The 16,227-nt window shown below is 51.1% G+C and overlaps 1 protein-coding gene across 5 annotated transcripts; it reads right to left on the reverse strand.

The window, feature by feature from the left end:
* Positions 1-4,999: 4,999 nt before the first annotated feature.
* Icoslg (inducible T cell costimulator ligand) lies at positions 5,000-15,752 on the reverse strand. Of its 5 annotated transcripts, XM_052164254.1 has the most exons (7): positions 15,520-15,752; positions 13,828-13,952; positions 13,026-13,376; positions 11,281-11,574; positions 9,099-9,278; positions 7,376-7,405; positions 5,000-6,662 (listed from the first exon to the last, which is right to left on the reverse strand). In XM_052164254.1, the coding sequence occupies exons 1-7, from the start codon at positions 15,528-15,530 to the stop codon at positions 6,652-6,654; spliced, it is 1,002 nt and encodes a 333-aa protein (XP_052020214.1). In that variant the 5' UTR covers positions 15,531-15,752; the 3' UTR covers positions 5,000-6,651. The 5 variants fall into 5 exon arrangements, with proteins under 5 accessions (XP_052020214.1, XP_052020213.1, XP_052020212.1 ...); XM_052164253.1 differs by having other exon boundaries at positions 5,000-7,405; positions 9,099-9,257; XM_052164252.1 differs by having other exon boundaries at positions 5,000-7,405.
* Between the last annotated feature and the right edge of the window lie 475 nt (positions 15,753-16,227).

Consider the following 16,227-nt stretch of genomic DNA (forward strand, 5'->3'; position numbering starts at 1 on the left):
AGATTATATTAAAAGCAGGTTTATTGGGAAGATGTTCTTGGGTGAGTGAGTTCTCGGGGCCCCAAGGACCAAGGCCTGGAAAGTCGCCTTGGGGAAAGGAGGGGGAGGGGAGGGAGAAAGAGAGCAAAGGGCTGCACACTCACAGAGAGAAGGAGAAGGGGGGGGGAGAGACAAAAATGTCTGGATTAGATAGCAAAGGGCCTCTGGGGAAGGGCTGCTCAGCCCCTGGACTGGAAAGTTCAGGGATGGGGGTGGGGCATGCCAGGTAGGGCCTGAGGGATGCTGGGAGAACCTGGAAGCCAGGTTTGTTTGGTATGTAAAATGTACGCCTCCTCGGTCCTGTGTCTCTGAAACCAAACACTTGTCATGGTGATTTGGGCTCTGGGGTCTCTCCGGAGGAGCCTCAGAGGTCCGTGCAGTGGTCTGATGGGCTGGAACGTGCCTGGGTTTCTGCATCGGTCTCTGTCTCCAGCTCTGTGGATGTGGTTGGGTTAGTGCGCACTGGAAATGTCTTAACCTGGGGTTTGGGGGTTCTGTGCTGTTGGAGCAAAGTAGAACCATTCCATGTGCTCAGTAGACTCAGGAAGTGGGACTTCCGGCACCTGTCTGAGCCCGCCGGGCAAACCCAGTGTTTTGAGGCATGGCTGCATCAAATATCTTGGATACAAATAGTCCCTGTAGGGGACCTGGGCCCAGTGTTTACAGGGAGAGACAAAAGGATAACACTGCCCAAACAAAGACTAAAGAAATAGAAGTGGCAGGGGCAGAGCCATGGGCAAAACTTCTGCTACTTAGCCCGGCCTCTCCCCACAGCGGAGGTCACTCGCTGAGCCCAGATGGATTAGGGATTGTGGGTAGAGAAAGAGCAGTCCTGACCCAAGACCTCTCTCTCTTTGTCTCCTTCATTGTCGATGGGACAGACTGGTTCCAAGGTTCCTCCAAAATCACCATTCAAATGGTTGGTTTCTTTTCTTTTTTTTTAATTTAAAGATTTTATTTAATTTAAGGATATTAGTACACGGTCATGTCTTCAGACACACCAGAAGAGGGTGTCAGATTCCATTACAGATGGTTGTGAGCCACCATGTGGTTGCTGAGAATTGAACTCAGGACCTATAGAAGAGCAGTCAGTGCTCCTAACCCCTCAGCCATTTCTCCAGTCCCCTCAGATGGTTTCTTAAACACCACACAGAAGTAGACTTTTAGTCATTTAAATAAAAACCCCTGATTTTCCTTTAGTCAGGAAGCATGGCTGCAGGATTCCCTGGGAGGTTTCATTGGAGGAGGTGGCGGGAGAATTCTGATCTACCTACATCCACATAGCCTTCTTGCTAGAGGAGCCTAAAGAAACACAGAGGGGCTAAACAGTGGGGGATTAAAGAATCCCAGCATTTAGGAGGCAGGTGGATCTTTGTTCTAGGACAGCCAGGGCTACACAGAGAAACCATGTCTTAAACAACAACCACAGCAAAAACTAAACCTACAAACTTGATTGTGGCTACAGGCTTCCAAGCAGCTGGTCACCCCCAGTGTCATTAGGGAAGATCTCAGGAGAGACATCCAGTCAGCTTGAGCCTCTCTGATCATGGGCGCCCACTGCGGCTCACCCATGAACTTAAAGACTCTAAAGAAAAACTTGTCAATCCCTTTTCCCAATACATTATCCAATAGATCAATGGTTCTTGACTTCCCTAAAGCTGTGACCCTTTAATACAGTTCCTCATGCTGTGGTCACCCCCAACCATAAAATTACCTTCCTTGCTACTTCAGAACTGTAGTGCTGCTAGTATTGTGATATAAATATCTGATATGCAGGGCATCAGATATTCAATCCCTATGAAAGGGTTGTTCAGCCCCCAAAGGGGCCAGGACCCTGAGTGGAGATGATAAGGCTTCTCTGGACAGATCTACAGTGTTTACTAGGAGAACGGGTGGCTTTGGGTTCAGTCAGTGGTTGATGAACTCAATAGCAAATCTCCTGTCCTATGTAAAGCACTGGATTCTGGTTTACAGAAGAACAAATAGCTTGTGTGTGTGTGTATCTCACTATATAAATATAACTATATGTGTATATATGTCACTATACAAATAGATACATATATATACATATATATATGTATATATATATGTGTGTGTGTATGTATGTATGTATGTATGTATGTACATGCTACATGCTGTTTAAGTACACTGACTGGAGATGGGATTTGGCCAACCCACTTCAAAACCAAGTACGATTGTTAACAGATGGTCTCCAAAGTCCCTGCGGAGTCAGGCCACCTGATTCTGTGACAGGGAGAAAGGAGAAGAGGGAAATGGCTAAAGAATAAAGACATTGTGACTGTTACTTCTACACTGGATCTTAGCCAAAAGGCCGAGAAGTAATGTGACTGTTACTTCTATCAAGATACAAAGCAAAAGAGGTAACAAGGTAAAAATCCCAGCACCAGAGTATTCTACATCATTTAAACCCTGAAGCATGCTGGGCAACGGTGGCGCACGCCTGTAATCCCAGCACTCTGGGAGGCAGAGGCAGGTGGATTTCTGAGTTCAAGGCCAGCCTGGTCTACAGAGTGAGTTCCAGGACAGCCATGGCTGGTTCCAGTAGTGCTCTGAGGTCTACCTAGCAACTTACCAGGCCCTATCATTGAACAGTATGTACACATTATTATTATTATTATTAATTTCCCCCTTCCCTTCTCCCTCTTGCTCTGGCTCCACTCACTCCAGCCCTAAGGATTTTTTTTTTTTGTTGTTTGTTTCTCATTATGAATGGTTGTGAGCCACCATGTGGTTGCTGGGATTTGAACTCATGACCTCTGGAAGAGCAGTCAGTACTCTTACCCGCTGAGCCATTTCACCAGCCCCATATGCAGTATTAATTTATTATGTGTGTAGTTTGGATTCAACATTCTTTATTAAGGTGACATCACATAACACTCTCTTCTAGGCAAACAACCTCAGTGGCGCCAACTTGCACAGAGTGTCAAAGCGAGGCTTGCTGACTGCTGATGTTTTCCACGGCGTCTGGATGTTTTTCAGGAATGAAAAAGGAAAAGCCAGAAAACTTCAGTAAGTTACAAAGGTCTGAGCCAGGTTTTTTGTTTGTTTGTTTTGTTTTTGTGTTTCAAGACAGGGTTTCTCAGTGTATCCTGGCTGCCCTGGAACTGGATCTATAGACCAGGCTGGCCTTGAACTCAGAGGTCTGACTGCCTGTCTCCTGAGTGCTGGGACCAAAGGCGTGTGCCACCTTAAAGAACTGCCTAGCTGTTCTTTAAGAAGACATCTGTTCCAGACAGCTGTGTTGCACACCTTTGATGCCAGAGCTCAGGAGACAGAGGCAAGTGGCTCTGAGTTCAAGGTTAGCCTGACCTATAGAGTGAGTTCCAGGATAGCCAGGGTTACACAGAGAAACCTGTCTTGAAAACAAACAAACAAGGAAGAGGAGGAGAGTAGAGAAAGGAAAGAAGAAAGACAAAAAAGAAGCTATCTGGAAGGGACCTCACAGTGTGATTTTATATATATATATATGTGTGTGTGTGTGTGTGCATATATATATAACTATATATAGCTATAACTATATACATATATAACTATATATATAATGTGTGTGTGCAAGACAGGGTGTCCTGTGTAGTCCTGGCTATCCTAGAACTCACTTGGTAGCCCAGGCTTGGAGGGATAGTATAATGAAGTCTGCATGCGTAAGTGACCCCATTGCTAAAAGTGGAGATTTCTTATGACCTTACCCAAGTCTGCAATTCCCAACTCAATAGCTGCCCCAAGTTTGGCACGGTGCATATGTGTGTGCCTGCATGTGCATGCGTGCACACTAGTTCTTTGGGAAATCAGTTCCCAGAGCCTGCTTCCTACCCACCGCAGCTCATGCAACAGGCTCTCCAACTATTCAAACTGTCAGAGGTTGGGTGGAGCCCTTGGAAAGAGCTTCATGGTCTGGGACCTAGAAAGGGACATCAGGAGAGGGGGTGGGGGATTGTTTAGCTCCTATTTGTCAAGGGGAGGTGGGGACAAGCAGTGCGTGGTGGCCACATGTGACTAAAGGCCTGCTGGGAGGGGAAGGGGAGGGAGATGGTGAAATCAGAAGCCCACTCTGTTCTGGGCTTGGACTGTGCTGTTGGAAGCCAACAATCCACCAGTTCCCAGGAGGACTTTGTGGGAATGTCTGAAGGGAGTGTCAGGGATCTTGGGGAGAGGACGATCTAAAAGGGGTCAGTGTGAAAGCCTCATCTCTGCTTGCTGGGATAGGAGGGACTCCCTACCAGTGATCAGAGGTGGGGTGGGGGCTTTGGGAATTTCTAATTTAGGGAGCCTCAGGGTGGGCGAGGAGGCTTTAGCCAGAGCTTCCACAAGTCTACGCCGCCTTGGACTCCTGGCACCCTCTGTCTGATCTGCGGGTGGGACGGACAAAGGCCTGCAAAGGATGAAATCATTCCCAGATTGGCTGTCACCGAGGCTGCCGCATTAGATGCATGATGGGCTGCTTGGACTGGGAGGGAGGTCCAGCAGCCAAGCCGGTGTTGGACCCTGGCAGGGATGGCTGCCCTGTGAGAGCAAGCCGAAACATCCTCAGACCCACTCCAGAGCAGGCCCCAGCAGTGAAGAGCCATCTTCTCTTGAGCCTGGCCATTCCAGAGCCACGACTGTCGTCCCAGGCCAGGGTCTCTATCAGGAATGTCTGTACTGAACAGACCAGGTGCCTCATTTCACAGAGAGGAAACTGAGGCACAGAACGCAACGATGAGTTCCAGCAGGAGGCCACTGGCCCTGTTCTACCAGGTGACCACTGAGGTCAGTGCCTTCCCCCTTTGGGACATTTGGGGGCGGTTCTATGGGATGCTGGGAGAAACATCTGGCTTCTGAGTCACGGCTGTAACAAACTGCAAGGGTGATGATGGCCCACGTCCCCAGAGGAATAGAGCCACCTATAGTGGTAGCAACATCTGGGCTGATGGAGCCAGACACACCACACTGACACAAAACAGAAAGCACAGCTTATATTTATTCCCTTGTCGAGTTTCTGGAAGTCACTATGCCCCCATCTCCAACCCAGATAAAGAGCGGCCACAAGGTCCTGGGCTGAAGGAGCCAGAGGTAACAGGACAAGTCTCATGAATGCTGTTGTGCTGGGGGGTGGGGGAGGGTATAGGGAGAGTGTGCTCCCAGAATTCCACAGGAAGGTAGCATGCTGGAATCAGCAGGTGACAGTGACTGTACAGCCGGTGGTCTGGGAAGGGTTCCCAATGCCTACGTAAGCAGGGGTGGGGTGAGGGGCAGTGTGTCTGGTGTCCCAAGACAGGTAGCTGGCTCACCGGGTTGACCTCTTTCTGACCCAAAACTACCTCTGACAAGAAAAGTTAAAGTAGGTGGGATACCCCTACTGGGCTGCCACGGACCCACCTGAGTTCCTGGAACTGTGGGCTTTGGGGAGGCCACTAATTCCCAAACATCTGTCCACATCTGTCCTGGGGAGCACTGCACCCCCAACTGCTCCTTGTGCTTGTTAGCTGTAGCTGCCAACTCAAGACCCACAATGACAGTTGCTCATCTACAGGTAAGTAATGCCTTTTTTTGCAGGAAGAACTTAGGTGGTTCTCTCAATACTCATTGAATAAGTCAATGTGAAGAATAAGTCCATGTGAGCATTAAAAAAAAAAAAAAAGGACAAGTCTTCCTAAGACTGGTTCCCCTTGAGCCTGAGCCCAGGGTTCTCACACATCTGTCATCACAGAGCCCCAGCCACATGGCAGGCAGGCCCTGACTGTCCAGAATTTCCAGGCCTCTGGGTGGGAAGGAGCTTGCCTTCCACCAGGGAGTCCACGCCCCCTAGGCCATCAATCTGGAGTTTGTACATACATACCTAGGTTTCCAAACAGCCAACTTTGTAGAACCATCTAGAAACAAGAGTCGACAACATGGAGGAGACCCAGGAAGCCAGAGTTGAAGTCTTCATGGTGGAGCTGCCCTCCCCGTTTCCTGTTCAGTCTGAAAGAGCTCAAGGCTTTCGAGAAGCTTCTGTATCCACAGGAAGTCAGGCTTGGGGGCCTTCAGTGTTGAGGGAGAAGCTCCCATGTGTGTGTGGCCCATGGGCCATATTTTGCTTTGAGGCATGTCTCATTGATGTTGTGATGCCAACTGCCCCAAACCTCTGAGCCCAGCCATTGTCAGCCAGCAGCAGGTTTTCTGTAGACAAAACACCACATATCCTCTAGGAGGCCCAAGTAGCTTGAGACTTAAATAAAGTCAGGCTTCCTCCCCCACTGAAGGTCCTGCAGGAAAGTCTCCAGTAGATTTTGTAGGTGCTTTCAGAGTGGCTCAAATGCCCTTTTTCAAAGCTCCTGGGACTGAGTCACATGCCAGGGACAGATCTCCTCTCACGCTGCTCCTCTCTGCTGAGAGCTCACTGGAACCTCCATATTCCGGTGATGTTGCTGCTGCCCACTGGAGAGATCTCTGGGAGCAAGCCTCTGTGCCTTGTAAAGCTAAAAAGGTTCCTGTTCTCCACCACAGCTCATAAGCAGACAGCTCATTGTCCTCCAATCTCCCCGGGCCTGTGGGAGTCCACTCTGAAGCTGTATCTTGACATCCACCCGGTGAGGTCTCACAGAACCCCTGCCCACATCCTGGGCAGTCCTGTCAGGCATTGTCTTGGAGGGAAGAGAGGAAGGTAAAGGCATGCCTCATGCCTGTGAGGCAAGCTCACACTACTAAACCATGCTCAGTGTTTTCATTTTGGAGTCATGAAGTGATTCTTCTGGGGATTCAGACTGGTGAGGGAAAGGAGCACAAAACTAGAAGCAGCTGGCTGTCGCAGTCACGTGATCGGGTTAGGACCAGGTGACCCAGAACTGTTTGTTCCAAAGTGGCCTGACTGACATTAGCTTGTCTAGCCTGGAGTGGAGGGGTGGGTGTCAGCAAACAGGCCCCGCTGCACCCAGGGGACCACACATACTACCATATCTAACGTGGAAAAGCCTGGTTCGGGAAGGCACGAGTCCCTTTGAGGTAGTAAAAATACTTAAAGCCAGGGATATCTCCCGGTGGTCAACCAAAACCTTTGGATGTTTTTTCCAAAATCGGGATATGAATTCACACCTCTACAGATTACAGAATCCACCTGCAACTGTTCTTGAAAATATAGAGTATACACCTCCACCAAGGGACACTGGCCTGCCAGAGTCAGAGTCTATGGGGTCCTGCAGAGCAAAGGCAGGAAGGGACCTATGACAGGCTGTGCAAGGTCCAGAAGTTTCCACCACAGGACAGGGTTTCTGCATCTCGGGTATGGAAAACTAGCAACCGAAGGTGTGAAAGATCGGGACAGCTCAGCCAACCGGTTTCTCCCCACAGGCAGACTCACCTGTAAGTTCAAGCTGTACAGTCCTGGGTCCTGTGGGTCAAAGCAGAGAGGTTCAGGCTTTGTTGGAGGGTGGCACACACCCTCACTCACAGTAGCATCACCCCTTCTGTCCACCATCTTCCCCAGGCGCTCCCCAGCAAGCCTTGCTTTTAAAAGGGAAGATGGATTTCAAGGAATAAGTGTGCAGGGAGCTTTTAAGATACTTGGTGTCAGGGATGGAGAGTTGGTTCTGTGTGTCAACCTGACACAAGCTGGAGTTAGCACGGAGAAAGGAGCCTCCCTTGAGGAGATGCCTCCATGAGATCCAGCTTTAAGGCATTTTCTCAATTAGTGATCAATGGGGAAGGGCCCTGCCCATTGTAGGATGGGTGGTACCATCCCTGGGCTGGTAATCCTGGGTTCTATAAGAGAGCAAGCCAGTAAGCAGCACCCCTCTATGGCCTCTGCATCAGCTCCTGTCCTGACTTCTTTGGTGATGAACAGCAATGTGGAAGTGTAAGCTGAATAAACCCTTTCCTCCCCAGCTTCTTGGTCATGATGTTTTGTGCAGGAATACAAACCCTAAGACAGCAGTGAAGAACACTTGCTGCTCTTGCAAGAGGGACCTGGGTTCAGTTCCCAGCACCCACATAGCTCACAGATACCTATAACTCTAGGCCAAGTGCATCCAATGCTCTTTTCAGCCCTCTATGGGCTTCTACACATATATACAAACAAGTAAAAATATTTTAAAAAATGAAGGTGCTATGTGTGCCCAGCTCAGGAGCCCTGGCACAGCCTGGCTGAGGAATGCTGTTCAGACGCCACAAACTGGAAACACCAGGGTGCCTCATGGGAAAGGGAAGAAGGGTCTGTCAGAAGCTAAGCCAGCCTGGGGGTTGGCACAGAGCTCTATTTAGCTTCTTCCACTTCTCAAGCCCTTCTGGCATCTCTAGACTTTCTGGCCGTAGAGCCTGTACTGTGTGGCCCATGTGTAGGATGGGCTACTTTCTGGGCCTGTCCTTGGAGTGCAGAAGATTTCAGGCCATATACTTGCCCATAGTGGAGAACAGAATCCATAGAAATGAACTATATCCTATCTCTGGAACTAGTCTTTTGGGGTTTAAGTGTGAACTTGTGCCTTTAAAGGCTCAGTGCTCCCTAGCTCATCCGCCCCACCTCTGGATCTAGGCTTCATCATCCCCTTGAGCCTGGACTGTGAGCTTCTCACCACTAGCTTGGCTCTATTAAAAATGGAGGGTCAAACCCTCTCCTGGGAGGATTCAGGCTGTGTTGCTAAGTATGCTAATACTTTTTTTTTTTTTTTTTTTTTTTTTTTTTGGTTTTTCGAGACAGGGTTTCTCTGTGTAGCCCTGGCTGTCCTGGAACTCACTCTGTAGACCAGGCTGGCCTCGAACTCAGAAATCCGCCTGCCTCTGCCTCCCAAGTGCTGGGATTACAGGTGTGCGCCACCACACCCAGCTAGTATGCTAATACTTTTAAAATTGGATTTTTGTTTTCATGACAGGGTTTCTCTGTGTAGTCCTAGCACTCACTCTATTGACCAGGCTAGCCTTGAACTCAAAGAGATCCACCTGCCTCTGCCTCCCAAGTGCTGGGATTAAAGGCATATACCACCACTGGCCTACTCTAAAAGTGGATCCTAAATGAAATCTCGAAAAGTGTAGGAAGCTGCAGAAACCAATGCGTTCATGGGTAAATGGTCAGTGAGTCTCACACAAACCTGTATAGCTTCGGTGGGGACACCTGCATCTGTACATGATGAGAATGACAGCCACTGCCGCCACCACCAGCAGTACAGCGAGGACAGAGAAAAGGACCACTTTCCCCTCGTTGTGGGTTTCCGGTGGGTTCTCTGGGTTCTTGTTCCCAGTGAAACTTTCTGCAGGAAAGAGAAACTGGGCTGGGGGAGCGTGGCACAGTAAGCACAGTGCTTGCTTAGCATATATTAAGCCTCAGGTTCACAGGCACATACACTGAGCACAGCTGAACACTTGTAATTCCAGCACTTCAGAGGTGGAGGTAGAGAGAGGATCAGGAGTTCGAGGTCACCTTGTCTATACAGTGAGTTTGAGGCCAGCCTAGGCTACATGAGACCCTGTCTAAAGAAAGGAAATGGGGCCTGGGGGGTGGTGGCCTTTAACCCCAGCATTGGGGTGACAGAAGCCAGCCTGGTCTACAGAGAAATCCTGTCTACCCAAATCACACCCCCAAAAACGTAAAAGGGAAAATGCTCAAGACTTAAGGGTCTTGATGGGGAGGTCTTCTCCGTGGAAAGAAAGGGACAGTAGTTTTTAAAATGCTTCCTATCAGCTGGGCGGTGGTGGCGCATGCCTGTAATCCCTGCCTCTGGGAGGCAGAGGCAGGCGGATTTCTGAGTTCGAGGCCAGCCTGGTCGACAGAGTGAGTTTCAGGACAGCCAGGGCTATACAGAGAAACACTGTCTAGAAAAAACAAAATTCAAAAAAAACCAAAAAAATAAATTAATTAAAAAAAATAAAAATAAAAGGCTTCCTATTATCACCGTGTGCGCTGTGAAATCTCAGGCTGGTATATGGATGCGCTTTCGGGCAAAGATCCCCTATCCTACTTTGAGACGGAACCACTGTCCCCAGGCTTATGAGGGAGGGGTATATCAGAAATACAGGCTCTTCTGGGGGTGACACTCTTTGAGGTTTGTACAACACACTGGTGCCCACTAGGAATGCCAGTACCAGTACCAACCCCAAAGAAGACTATTTATGGAAAAAGCTATTTACCACCCCACTGCACGCCATCCCCTGGCCTCCTCTTCCCAGCATTCTTCCTTTGTGGGTCACCTAATATTTTTTTCTCTTTTTAAAGATTTATTATTATATGTAAGTACACTGTAGCTGTCTCCAGACACACCAGAAGAGGGCGTCAGTATTACTACGGTGGTTGTGAGTCACCATGTGGTTGCTGAGATTTGAACTAAGGACCTTCGGAAGAGCAGTCAGTGCTCTTAACCGCTGAGCCATCTTTCCAGCCCCACCTAATACTTCTTATAAATATGATCATTCTTCTAATATCTGGTGACAGGCTTGGTCCCTTACCTGGACTTGGACAGCTATGGCCTCTTTGTGGTCCATAGAAGACCCAGCCAGCAGCCAAGGCCATCTGAATCCATTGGGGTGGGGTGGGGTGAATGTGGGGAAGTGTCCTGGTATGCTCTCCTCCAGCCCCCTCCCCCACACCCCTCCCATCCTGGTCAAGTTCTGGGGCCCTGGAGATCCTCAGTCCTCGCTGGCTAAAGAACCCAAGAGTGGGCTGCTGTGGGTGACAGGCATGCTAGTCATTTGCCTGGGCCATGAGAGACAGGCCCAAGAAGCAATCACTGTCCCGGCCTTCAGAAATCAAGAGTCTCCTCCCTCATAGCCTCTCTGAGAAAGGGATCTGTTGCTACTTTGTTTCCAACCCAATTCCCCCATAAAAGAAATCTCAACTCAATCAGTAACAAGTTATAAGCCTAGATTGGGCAGAGCTCCCACTACACTACTCTGTTTCCATCTATACTATCCCATATAACTTGCTGTTTCTCCAGGCCACAAGCTAGCTTCTCTGCAGCCTTCAGATCCATCCCTCCTAGACCTGTAGATCCTCCCTGGCTCCTCCTCCTTCCCAGTGATCCTTTTCTCCTCCCCTAAACTCTCAGCTCCTCCCCCTTCCTCCTGCCCAATCATTGGCTTAAGCCTTTATTTGAAAAGTTAAGGTAGGGAGAAGGTTCACAAGGCAACTCCTCATCTGCAGCCCCTCTGAGGACTGGAATTAGCATCAAAATACAAGCCCAGAGCTATCCACAACAGGGATCAACTATAAGGACTCTGTTTATGACTCTGGACCTCCAGGGTGCTCCCAAAGTCCCTATGCCCTGGCCTGGGCCTCACCTGCCTGGCTGATGCTGGTGATGTTTTGGTGGAGAACCACATTCTCTACACAGCAGATAACATCCCCATGGGGTGCCCAAGGGATCCTTAATATGCTGAATACATCGTACAGGCCCCACTCGTTCAAGTAGACAGTGTTATTCTGCAGAGCCTTGTCTATCAGGCTATTGTCTGTCTTGTTGATCCAATACAAGTTGGGCTCTGGGTAGCCATTCTTGGACATGCAGGTGTAGGTGCGTTCCTGGCCGGGGTCGGAGCTGCCAGAGGTGCTGATGACAGGTGTGCTGAAGTTCGCTGCAGGGAAAGGAGGCATTGGTGAAGGAAGGCTTGACCAGTGGGGAAAGTCTGACCAAAACAAACCCAGAGGGGCCCATGCTGCCTGCGGGGCGGAAATGCTTCACAGATAGAGACAGCTGCATCTTCACTGCCGATTTGACTGGACTGAAACCCATCTGTTCCAGATGCTTGTCTGTAAGGAAGTCTATTGGACTAACTGAATGAACTCCTATCATGCACTTGGAGAATGGATAAGGAGAGAAAATGGAGGGGGGAGGGTTAGAGGGGATGGTTCCGAGCGCTGGCTGTTCTTCCAGAGGTCTTGGGTTTGATTCCTAGCACCCATACATGGAAGCACACAACCATCTGTTAACTCCAGTCCCACGAGATTAGACTCGCTGTGGCCGCCGGGCATGTGCGTAGTATGCAGATATGCATATAGACAAAACACCCGTACACATGTTTTAAATGTAGAGAAAAGAGCTAAGAGCCAGCTTGTCCTGCCCCCCCTCCCCCACGCATCCTAGTCTGCTGTGCACTGAGCAGACTCTACTACACGTTCCTGCCACCATCTGGGCTGTCCTGACATGCCTCTCTCTTCAGGTCTGAAACCTGAAACTGTGGGACATCTCTGTCTCTTTGTGGTCTACATCAGGTATCTTGGTCACGGTGCTGCAAAGGTAGTTAACACAGCTAACAGGAGTGAGGTTGGGGAGAAAGACACTGAGCCTGGTGGGTAGTGACCGGCTCCCACTCCAAATTCCTGCTCCCTCGCTTGGGGCTGGTTTTCCTCACTGGACACACATCTGCCTCCCTAGTAGGTAGCCCCAAATCCTTGGTGCATTAGAAGCATTCCTCCAATGTCCAACCTCACTGAGATTTCCAGCTTCCTTTCCTCCCTGCCGGCACACATTCTTGAGAACGTGCTGGCTGGGGAAGGCCGCATGTGCTGATGTGTAAGAGAACAACGTCTACTGTTGTTTCTCAAGAGCTGTCCACTCTGTTTTTGTGGGGGAGGGTCAGGATCTTCCACTGGCCCAAAGTTCAGTAGGCTAGGCTAACCAGTGAGCAACCCCAAGGGTCCGCCCATCTGGACCACCCTCCCTAGTGTCAGAACTAGAAATGCATGCTACTATGCCTGACTTTAGGTGAGTGGTGGGATTGAACTAAGGTCCTCACAGGTGTATGGTGAGCACTCTATCTAACGAGCTGTCACCCCACTCCCCCTGATCCCCGACTCCCCTATTAACTCAGTTCTCAGTAGCTACTTTGAGTTGAATTACCTGAAGACAAAGATGGCTAAATGCGCAGTTCCCTAAAACCAGGGGGTCTTGAGTTATGAACTCTGATAATCAGAGCCCCAAGGATGCATAGAAGCCCACCCCTGAGACAGGCCGGATTGGGGTTTCCTCAGGACTTTCCCAGGGCATCACGCTGGGCAAAGCCAATCTCAGCTTTGAGAGTCTTACCTGCCACATACAGTCTGACCACCTCTTCCAAGGCCTTGCCTAACTCTGTGGACTCCCTAAATACCCGGCACGTGAACTCCTGGGTATCCTGAGGGGTGACGTTCTTCAGGTACAGAGAGAAGTCGCCCTGCTTCATGCGGTCCAGGGACAGATGGGCCCTGTTCTTGTACGAACTGTTCACATAGATCCCTGGAGACTCGTTAGGCAGGTAGTAAGTCACCACGGCTCTTAGGTTTTCGATTTGCCAATAGACATACAGATCATTCAAGTTGAAATGGTGTCTGTCCGGGTGAACGCAGCGGAGCTCCACATCGTTGCCTACCATCGCATGGACTTCCTTCACTTTAGCCTCTGCAGAGGTTCAAAAGTGATACAGTGTATTTACTTACGATTCAAACACCCATCCTGTCCCAACCCACCAAGGCAAGAAAGGAATTTCTTACTAAGGTTCATTAAGAGGGTGCATGAGTGTCTCGTAGCAACCTCGGTGTGAAGTACTCTAGCTTCCACCTAGTGCCAAGGCTGGTTCCCTCCCTGGCTTTGGCAGGGTCCTACCCCTAGCTCTTCTCAAAGGTGGCTTTTATGATTCACTAGGCAGAGAGAGACCAGGAGGGGCATTCCCCTGACCCCAAGCAAGAAATGCAAAGAGAAGTATAGAGTTTGGAAAAGCACTTCCCTTTATGACCTCTAACCTTGCATATCAAGCCAGGTCTGGGGATCCAGCTTTCTCGGGTGGGCCTCTGGGGAGATGTAGGGGCGTGGCCAGGGACTGCTCTACACAGCCTGAAGCATCCGAACTCACCAGCACAGAGGCTGAACAGCAGCAGGAACAGACCAGGGCCGGAAAAGAACCGGGTAGAAAGACAAGTGAGATGGAGTTTCTTCCAAACAGACCGGCTGGCTCCCGAGGATACAAAATAGCGCCACCTAGGAGAAAACATGAACTCCCTTGGAGGAGGATCCTCCTGGCTGGTTTTCCACTGAGACCTCAGAGAATCCAACACACACACACACAGACAGACACTGACACACACACACAGCCTGACAGCTCCCAAACTCAGAAAAACAGTTGATTTGTATGAGTTTGATTTGTATGAAAGTCCTGAGGAAACCTCTGAGAGCCCCCGTTTTGAGGTCTGTGCCCCCTCCCTCCCTGTGATCTAACCTCCTGTAGAGGCATATAAGCTGCACCTGAAGGAGATGGAGACACCTGATGGCCCCAAAGGAGGCAGGTGAAGGCCAGGACTATCTGAAACCAAACTTCGTGGGACGCCATGTTCCAGACCCCTGGTGATACACAAAAGACTGTGTCCTGTGTATCTCAGCCTAGCCACCTCCTCTTACAAAGGAGGCCTGATTGGGGGGGAGGGGAGGGGGAGGGGAGGGGGAGGGGAGAGGGAAGGGGAGGGGAGGGAGAGGGAAGACGGAGGGGGAGGGGAAGGGGGGAGGGAAGATGGAGGGGGAGGGGAAGGGGGAGGGGAGGAGGAGGGGGAAGGGGAAAGGGTAGTGGGAAGTGGGGCACTTCACACTACTGGAAAGCAGCCTTGGATACTTAAGCCAGCGCTTGCCTAGTCTCCCAAGGCCATCTGTTGTTCTACGGAGACTCACTATAGGGGCTAAGACTCTGCAGCTAAGACCCCGCAGGAGGTCACAGATATTTCACAGTTGCCCACACACCTTTAACAAAACCTCACTCTCCCTCAAAAGCAGCCCTGAAATTCTCAGAAGACTGTCTCAAGAGAAATCCTTGGAGAGGCGACAGACGCACAGGGGCAAACGCGCGCGTACACACACACAGAGAGAGAGACAGAGACAGTGACAGTGACAGCGACAGCGAGAGCAAGAGAGCGCATCCCGCAGGAATGGTCAGTGGGCAAACCACAAAGTCAAGGCAGCCACTGGCCACTAGGCACTCCGTAGCTTGCAAGGTCTCCCCCTTTTCTCTCCCTGGGGACTCTGTGGTCAGTGGAGACCGAGTGTCCAAGGGACAAGTGCCTGAGGGAAATATTTTAGCAAAAAGCCAGAGTGCAAAACTGTCGCGCGCGCGCACACACACACACACACCTCCCACTTCCCCCTGCCCGGTCTGGATCTGTGAGGGAAGTCAAATGTGCAAGGAGGTGCCCTAACCCCATGCGCTGGGTATCAGCTGGTCTTTGAGGTAACACACATCCTCCCTTCTGGGAAATCAACTGGGAGAAGGGCGGCGGCGGCTAAGCCAGAGCCCAAGGCGGCTGAATCCTCACCTTCAGCCCCCTGCTCCTGCCCTTCCTCCTCTAACAGCCGCCCACGCGCCTGGTGCAGCAGGTTGGCCCTGCGCCGCCCCCTGCCGTCCACGCCCGCAGGTCCAGGTGTGGCCACTAGCGGTCGGCAACTGGGGAAATCTGCGCCGCGATTGGGCCGCTGCGCTACCGTCAGGCGCTCTCAGCCCTAGTTCGGGTGGGTCCCAGGCTCCCCGACCCCACTCTTGGGACAAACCCGCGAACAGACTCACTTTAGCTGCATGGTGCGAGAGCAGACTCCAGGGTGCTGGACCTCGGAGCGCGGAGAACTGCAGCCGCTGGGGTTCCGGAGCTCTCGGGGGTACGGAGAACTGGAGGGACTGGAGAACTGGTCGTCTTCCAGGACTTGAGCGCGGAAATCTGGGGTTGTCGAGGCTTCGGCGGCAAGAGACTGGCTCTAACTGCGCTCGGAGCGCTGCGCGCCTGGCCAATTGGGCAGAGCCGGGCTCCCCGCCCTCGGCTCATCCTCCCATCACTTCCTAGGGGGCGGGAGAAAGCGGGGAGCTCCGCCTCCGCTCTCGGGCTCGGCGAGCAGCCCAGTCCGCTGCTGGGCGGGGGCGGGGTCGAGGTCGGGGTCGGGGACGGGGACGTGGGCATGAGTTACCGGTGCCAGGGTGTGGGGTGGTTTGTGGATCCCGGCGAGCGCAAAAGGAGGGCCGGTTCCCGTGTGGCCGAAAGGCTGGGGACAGAGGCTTAGGGTGCGGACGGGAAGACACGATACTCGGCCGCTGGCCCCCAACGCTGCCCAGAATATTCCCGGCCTGGTCGCTGCGTCCCTCTTCTAGAGCCCGGTGTCGGGCCCTGTCATGTAGAAGATGAACTCAAGTGCAAAGTCCTGGACCTGGGGCTGACCAAATACCGTAAATGTGCGGAAAAGCTAACGACTAGGAATTAAAAAGTGAAAGCCTGGCAGGTGGGAG

Source organism: Apodemus sylvaticus, chromosome 19, assembly GCF_947179515.1.
Source record: "Apodemus sylvaticus chromosome 19, mApoSyl1.1, whole genome shotgun sequence".
NCBI classification, from domain to species: domain Eukaryota; kingdom Metazoa; phylum Chordata; class Mammalia; order Rodentia; family Muridae; genus Apodemus; species Apodemus sylvaticus.